This window comes from Cottoperca gobio, chromosome 21 (genome assembly GCF_900634415.1).
Source record: "Cottoperca gobio chromosome 21, fCotGob3.1, whole genome shotgun sequence".
NCBI lineage: Eukaryota > Metazoa > Chordata > Actinopteri > Perciformes > Bovichtidae > Cottoperca > Cottoperca gobio.
In genome coordinates this window covers 791,812-800,383 of record NC_041375.1, presented here as the reverse complement: position 1 = coordinate 800,383, position 8,572 = coordinate 791,812, and the positions used below count along the sequence as shown (strand labels likewise).

The 8,572-nt window shown below is 44.2% G+C and overlaps 1 protein-coding gene across 5 annotated transcripts in view; it reads right to left on the bottom strand.

Moving 5' to 3' along the window:
- Positions 1-359: 359 nt before the first annotated feature.
- Positions 360-8,572, bottom strand: part of satb2 (SATB homeobox 2) — a 41,375-nt gene continuing 33,162 nt past the window's right edge. For 4 of the 5 annotated variants that reach the window (XM_029459866.1, XM_029459870.1, XM_029459867.1 and 1 more), the window contains exons 13-14: positions 3,625-3,831; positions 360-2,785 (exon numbers count right to left, since the gene is read on the bottom strand). In XM_029459866.1, coding sequence (XP_029315726.1) covers positions 2,297-2,785; positions 3,625-3,831 — 696 coding nt within the window. In that variant the 3' untranslated portion in view covers positions 360-2,296. The remainder of the gene's footprint in view (positions 2,786-3,624; positions 3,832-8,572) is intronic. The other variant, XM_029459869.1, reaches the window with a different exon arrangement.

Genomic DNA, 8,572 nt, shown 5'->3' with positions numbered 1-8,572 from the left:
TTAATACCACACGAGCGATTGCATTTACGCAGATATCCTAAACTTAGTTTGCCATTGAGGAATGAAGCAATTAAAGACCAACTGATCAGCTTGATGAAAATGGAAGCAAAACGCTGTCCGAGGTCTCGTTTGCCTCGTTTGAAGGACGAGTACAGACTAGCGCCACCTGCTGGTGTGGAGAGTTATCGTCACTCACGCAGGCGCAGAACGTACGCTGGCTGTAGCCGTTGCGGTGCGTTCAAGTGCAACTTTTTGGCCAAGACGAAGAGGACCAGGCCTTTGAGCACGAGCGTGAGGATCCATTAATGTTAGTGAAATAAAAACGGACAATATTTTGAATTCACAATTTTTTTATTCACTTCAACGCTGGATGATCTAAGATTTCATTGGAACTGCATTAGAGTCTAACCCCGATTCCTGTCATACTGAAAAGCACAATATCATCATAGGGAGTGATTGGACGTAATGATTAAAAGGCAGGTCATCTGAGTGTAGCAGCCGATCAGGTTTGTCAAACAACACGGACACTATCCATTCTCAGATATCTTTTTTTAGAACATACTGTATACTTGTACACAACAGACACCAAGCAAAGGAAAAAATACTCATGTGATTGACTTTGCCTGACACAATGAAATGATTTCACTGAGTTGTCTAAAGAAACAACAGAACAGCTGTTCTTCTGGTACTCCAAACTGGCTCAAACACTTAAAGTCACTCGGCAAAAATAAAAGTATATCAATAACAATTTATCCCGTGTCGGGTATTTACAGACATCAAAAGTGAAGAACAGTCAAACCTGCCACATTTCTTAAACGGCTCAACAAAGTAGATTGTCATCGACTGCAGCGGAACAGTTTCGCTTCCTTAACTGTTTCTCTCATTTGCTATTTTTGGGGGGGGAAATGGCGTAATACGATATGACAGGTCTTTTTATTTTTTCACCCAATAACACTCAGTAACTGCTTCTTTTTATTTCCTTTCCCTCTCCGCTCCTCTTCTTCTTCTTCTTCTTCTTCTTCTTCTTTTAGGGCAGAGCACTCTTTCTGTCTCTTGTTTCCCAAACCACCGCCCAGTTCTGAAAACCGATATTTAAAACCATGGAAATAAAAACTAAAAATAGCACGCAATGACAGCAATTCTAACCATAATAACAACAATAATAACAATAATGATAATAATAATCATGGATAAAGATAGCAATAAATAGGGTTGGTGAAGTTTAAGTGCGGGTAGGTGTGGTGAAACACAAGACTGTGGGCACCAATTAGAGAGAGGAAGGGGGGGGGGGAGTGAGATGGAGAGAGGAGTGGACTACCGCACATAAAGTGACTGATTGTTTGGCTGCTGAATCTCCGCTCTGTCCTTCCTTTTCTTGACATTTTTCTCGCCACACATATGCAGGGTGGTGCCAGGAAGGGTTTCAGAGTCGTGGGTCCCTCCACGCCACATCCTCCTGATGTCGGTCCTCCTGCCAAACTGTCCACTGTCATTTTTAAAACCTCACAGTGAGGCTTGAGAGGAGAGGCAGAGGGGAGGGAGGAGGGAGTACATCACACCCACTAAAGGTGTCCTTTTGAACAGTAAGTGCTAGATAGGACTGGGAGTGATTCTGGAGTGTGAGTGCGAGGCGAGGGCAGGTTGTGGTGGTGGTCCTTTCCTTTCTTTCTAGAATGAAATGAAGCTTGTGGATGAAACAGCGAGTGCCGGCTGTCCACGTTCTCAGGCAGGCAACAGCATTAGCAACATCAGTGCGTGTCCTGAGGGTTTAGAAGATTGTAGAGGTCGTCTCAGAAGCCCCCCCCCTCCGGGATCCAGTCTATAAATGTCACTCAGCGGGGAAAATTCAACCCGGCATGTTCGGGAGTAAGTCTTATGTGACTGTGCTCAGACTTTAGAGAGGAGGAACAGGAACACTTTCCTTGTGTGTGTTTTCTGGTGATGATTAGAAGGTTCATTGTCGACAGGTGGAGATTTCGTCTCGTGTTTGTGAGCAGCAATAGATTACCTGTTAATGAGAGTTTGCAAGTGAATTATTTATGTGTGTTTTGGGGGGAAAAGATTCCCACAGTAACGCAACCTGCTGTCTTTTTGCTGAGGTAATGTCCACACATCAGTTGTTCACAGATGTCTGTCTGAGATTGTCACTATAAAGAGCTCGTCTGGTCGTCTCAGCGACGTACAGAACTTCAGCCTGATGGTTTCTTGACGTTGCACAGTTTCTATGCAGCCATCTTTATGTTGCTTTCTCTCCCTTTCTCTTCCTCTCCGTCCTCTCCTCTCTGTGTGTCCGTCTCTACCTCTGGTAGTCCGCCTGCTCTCTGGGACTGGACGAGGAGCTTCCGGGGCCCAGAGGGCCACCGAGCCGGCCATGCCCTTTGTCCTTTCCTTCGTCCTGAGCAATGTTGTTCCCTGAGGACGACTGGCTGGAGTTGGAGGAGGCCGGCAGCTGGTTCAGCCCCCCTGTGCTCCCACCGTTCCCCTCTGTGGACTGGTAGATCTCCTCAGCTCCGTCCTCGCTAGACTCCGGGTCCTCTGAGCCCGAAAGTAGCTCCTCTTCTCTGTATTCGCTGACGTCCACACCTCCGCTGGCCGCCGCCCCCTCGCCCAGCTCCTTGAGGCGGCCGTGGTGCTTGACGTGGTAGCGCTGGTTCTGGAAGAACTTGATGATGGTGTGTTTGGGCAGATCGAGCTGTGCTGACAAGGTGTGGATGGCCTCCTGATCTGGGTACAGGCCAACGTCCTGGATGAAGCTCTGCAGGATACCCAAGGCCTCCAGAGAAATCTAAAAAAGATGGATGGAGAACGTGAATTAAATCCAGCTGCCAACATCAGGGATGCTTTTTTTTACCTGGAAATGCTTCATTGTGAACCACAAATCTGTGTTGAACTCAGCAGGAGGAGAGCTAGTTCAAGCTAAATGTTAGCTGTTAGCTGTTAGCAGCCGGCGGGCAGCACAATACTACTTGGCTAAATAACAGAGCTAACAGCTAACGTTAAAGGAAGTTGCGTTGCGTTACATTATGATGCATTCGAGCTCTATTCAGTCAAAAATAGTACTGGGGGAAGGTACATTTTGAACGTTATAATGATGTGTTCAAATGTAATCTTGAAAATTGTAGTTTTTGGTGAGAAACTTGAATAAATAGTTGTTTGAAAGAGATTTTTTAGAGAGAAATAGATGACATTTAGAATTCTTTTTTAATTTACACTGCTTTCGGGGACTGAAATGATTTTTCAGGATGTGGTAAAAAACAAAAGGTAAAAAATTAAATGTCCATGGTGCGGTCCTGTAGAAAGTGAAAAAATTTCACTCGTTACAGACTTTCTCCACAATAATTAGACTGTAGGACTTGTCAGGTGACTTGTCAGGTGACTCATTTGTGGCCTTTTTTTGCAGCGTGTATAATAAATAACATGACACGTTCATATGAAGTGTTTGCGACCTCAGTTCAGTCTAGCAGGGTAACTTCTTCTCATCTTACTTGGTGTATGCAGTGTCTGTGTACCAGATATTATAACAAAACATTGCGGCAAAAAAACATGATCGGGGGCATCTCTAGCCAAACTGCATAATAAAGTCTTTATGGGTCCTGATTATGGGAGTAGAATAACCTTCTGTACCTTAGTGCGTGAACGTGGCTTCTTGTTGCTCCCAGCGCTGCCAACAGAACCAGGTGGACATCCACCTGCTGCTCCCACTCCCACAATCTGTGACCCCTCGTCGTTCTGCGGGGCAGATAACTGCTCCTCACGCATCGGAGAAAGGCGGTGCTCTTTCATTGGAATCTGGGGTGGCCTGTGAAGTGCCTGACGTGAAAAACAAAACAGCTGATTGATTAATGGGGCACAGTGACCCCTGATCACGACTGCGGCAAGAAATTCATTTAAAAGTAACAAGATGAAATGAATGACAACCATGACACTTAATTCATGTATGTGATTTGACTTAACCTCTGTCATGTCAACATCTGGATGCATTTGTGTCACGCATCCTTCATAAAGTATTATTTCCTGAGTGTAATCAGTAGCTGATAGTAACCTTGTATGATGCAACACCTCTTATAAAACAACCAGTAACCTGTTCCCCCCTCCCGCACACAGTAGCCAGGGCTGCACACAGGGTGAGAAGAAGTGTTTCACAGCTCACGGGATGTCACGCTCTATTAACCAGCTCCAAGGTTGGCATTCAAACTGCCTTGTGTCCAATATACCTTTGACCTAATGCGCGTAAGATTAGCTCCAGTAAAACGCCAACCACCTGTCTGCCAGGAAGTCTCTTATTTACAAACTTATGACACCCCATCACTATTTAACCAGCCCACTCAACACCTCAGAGGGCGGAGTGTAGAGGGGGGAGGACAAAGACATGCAATGATTTTGGATGAGTACTTAGATTAGGTTGGTAACAACTGCTGTGGTTCTAGTTTTATAGTAGAAGAGAGGAAACATGCAAGTTTCCCTATGTTTTATGTGAAGCGCTTTATAAATACACTTCCCTACATTGCCGAACTAATAAAACTGTTCATGTATTAAATTAGCAATGTTACAAATGTGGGTTTATCTTCAGAAGTTGGAGTGCATATACAAATTAAACAAGGCATGTTTATTTGTATATGCACCTTCAAGAAAAGAAAAAGGCAATTTGACATAAAGCGTTAGAATAACTATTCTACAAGGCAATGAAAATGAGGAATATAATAAAGTAGAATACATTTCTTTAATTAGAAAGTTTAATCCAGATATTTGGTGCATAGAAATAAGTTTTATGGTGCTTTGTGCTGCTTCAAACTAATAGTAACTGAGTATCGAACAAGCAGATGCTTAATAAACAAGTAATAAAATGTCAACATCCTAAAAACTTCAGGTTTATCTGTTTAAACTGCAGGAAATAAAATTAAATCAGTGATTTGCTTGATGTGTTTGTTTGGCCGTGGGACTGTAGTCACTTGATGACACAGCAATGTAGAGTCTAGTATCGTCTGCATAGTATAGGAAACTCATTTGAGCTACTGGGAACATGTGAGGCTCAAGAATCGATCCCTGAGGAACTCCACTAGTTGTTTTGTTTCGACGTGTAGTAACAGCAACAGGACTTTGTAGAAACGATAGAAAGCTCCAGTCTGTCCAATTATAATCTACTCACAACCAATATATTATAGATACAACATATTCTGGACATAAATTGATAATTGTTCATTTGTGTATTACTAATTCTATAACATTGCTGCACATGAAATTGAGTTTTTTAGATGTGTTATTATTGAAACCTGTAAAACACATTATAGTTATTATAAATGCTTCCTGGAGTGGAAGCAAAGACTTAAAAACCAAACTCGCAGGTCAAAAGAAGGTTAGTTTATACGACTGCTGGTAAAGCAATTAATACAAGAGAACGTTTTCACTGGAAGACGACGAACTTCGATGATTGTATCTGGATTTTTATCGTCCCTGATTTATCAATAATCCAGGTTACGACAGTTTGACACGAGGAGCTCGATGTTTAGCAGGTTGCCAGTAGGATTTATTACCAGGATTGTGAGAAGGGCGAGGAAGGTGTAAAGAGAGTTTATAAATAGAGATAATGAGGCGATGTGTCGAGATGTGCCTGTTATTCTGATTGGTGGAGCTGGAGGGGGTCCTCTGGCTGTCAGGGCCGGTGTGGGGGCAGTCGAGGGCAGGATGTGTTGGGAGGGAAAGTGAGGACTTTGGTTGTTTGTCAGAAGGTAGTGGCTGTTGTGAGAGCGTTGCGGTCGTGTCCCGCCCGCTCGCTTTAAGAGCAGGGAGGGGCCTCCCCACTGGAATGCCCAGCTATAAATCTGCGGTGCATTAAAATTAAAGGACCCACATAAAGATAATAGTCATTCGCTTTTCTCTCCCTTCTATTCAATAATAACAGGGTATTACTTAAATAATATCGAGGGCAGGCCAGACCTTGAAATTGCTCCGATTTCATTCGCAGGGGCTTTATTTTCAGGGGGTGGGAGGGGGGCAGGGGGGGTGAAATTACCAATTTACAGGAACTTAGTAGGTTTTTTCCTATTTTTCTCTTTCCCTCCCCCAATCTTCTGTTTCAGAGATATGTACCCCTGCCCTAATGAGGACCACACAGCCACAAACATCCCCCATGCAAACTTACCGAGACACTTAATAACTAAATTGAGGATAAACCATGGAGGGGATTGCGAAGCATACCGTCTCCCCACCTCCACCCAAAGACCTTCATCTTTTCTGTGCTTATTTGGGCTGACAGCATGGACTCTTGGATCAATCGCCACACACACACACACACACACACACACACACACACACACACACACACACACACACACACACACACACACACACACACACACACACACACACACACAGCACGTCTGGTCTCCCTCATGCACTAATGATGATGTTAGAGAGCAGAGACAAACACACAGGGTTGCTCCTCCAGAGTTTATCTCCTTCTTTAAATAGTCTCAGTCTGTGCTCTCCACTCTTCTTTCACAGTTTGTCTTTTCTTCCACTACCCTACAATGCTTCCTCCTCCCTCCCTCTCCCCTCACTTTTAATGCATGTGGACACTAATGAAGTGGGCCTCTGCCAAGCCAACATGACTCCACATCCAAATCAGCCCTGATCTGGTGGATGCCAGGCGCGTCCACCCCCACCTCCCCACCTCCCATGCACCTCTTCCCACAGCTATTGTCACTCTCCACCTGTAACAGTCGCGGCGGCCCGAGACTCCCTCCACCTCCTGAGTCTATTTGCCTTGCGCTCTTTGACCTCTGCCCTCTCAGTCTGTAAGATAATATCTATGTACTGATTAATGTGAGACTTGTATTAAGACATTCTTCTAAATGGGTGAAAAAGGAACATTTTATGCTGTACTTGAGCGCATACCTCTGTAATAAACTGGAACAATAATAGCGGTGCATAAATCTGGATCCTGTCCTCCTGTCCACTCCGCACACACACACGCATCGCACAATGACTTGTTGGCAATCAGTGTTTTCTTACAACTTCAGGGTGCGTGGGAGCATAACATGCAGGTGAAAATCATTAAACTGCTCTTCTCGGTGAATATGATTTAGTCACACAGGGTACACTTACGTTACACAGCCCAACCCAGTAACCAACCCGACCTCCTCGTCCAAACTAAAGGACGAGAAAGGTCGTTTGTGTTTTGCCTCCATGGTTAAGGTTTGTTGAACTTTGGTGACGCGAAGGAAAGATGTTGGTTTGGGTTAGGGTTAGGGAAAGGTCGTGGTCATAGTCACGTTGACTTTGCATACGAACAGAAGTCTCCTGTAAGTCACGTTCCCAAGATTAAACGTAAACATACTTTAGCTTTATTTTGAGACATCCGAATGACCGATGATGTCATTTGGATGTTTTACTCAAAGAATGGTAAAGGAATCACAAAAATATACTTCTTTTCCAAGAGACATAACATAAAAACATAAAATATGATAATTAAATATAAATGATCCTTTATTAAATAAATGAAATGGTTCAAATCGGTATATTAGGCTGATATTATAAGATTTTCAATATGAGTATTGAGTATTTTTAAAGTAAATGACTTCTTTCTACACAACACTGTGCTGTTTAAAGTGACTAATGTGCTCTTGTCACGCTTAACATTAATAAAAAGCTCTTTTATTTCTTGATATTTCACCTTAAAAATACTCTTTTTGCAGGAATAATCGCTGCACAGTGCAAACGTAGAAGCTCATGTGAGTAAAAGCTTGCAGTATATTCGTCCCTCTTCACCCCCCTCCCTCTCTGACCATCACACTTTGGAAGAGACTTCATGTCACTGCAGAGCAACACAATACAGCCCAGCGCTCCCAAAACCACAAGCGCTGGAGCCCCGCGGCCAGACCAGCTCCTCTCATGGCAGGATTCAATATTCCTGAAAAACTTATTTTCCTTCTCTCTCTCTCTCCCTCCCCCCCCCCTCTCTCTCTCTCTCCTCCCCCCCTCTCTCTGTCTCTCTCTCTCTCCTTCTCCCCCCTGTCTCTGTCTCTCTCTCCCCCCCCTCTCTCTCCCTCCCTCCCCTCTCTCTCCCTCTCTCTCCCTCCCCCCCCCTCTCTCTCCCTCCCCCCCCCTCTCTCCTGGCAGTGCTGTGAGTGCACTGCAGTAAAATAAAAAACTTTTCTTTAAAACGTAAATCAAGGCAAATTACGGGACAGAACTATGAAAGAATTATAGAACATGAAATATTCATCTTCTCCTTAATGAGCTCTGGTCCTCCAGGGCCCCCAACTCTCTCTCTGTCTTTTGGTGGGGTGGGGGGGGGGGCAGTGTATGACCACCAGAGACACCATTAACACAGAGATAAATATGTAATGAAGGAAAAATCACTTTTCTGTTAGTTTTGTGCATGACTTCACCTTATCAGGGTTTCTTCTTATTTTCTCTGTCTGTCTGTCTGTCTGTCTGTCTCTTTCTGTCTGTCTGTCTGTCTGTCTGTCTGTCTGTCTGTCTGTCTGTCTCTTCTGTCTGTCTGTCTGTCTGTCTGTCTGTCTCTTTCTGTCTGTCTGTCTGTCTCTTTCTGTCTGTCTGTCTGTCTGTC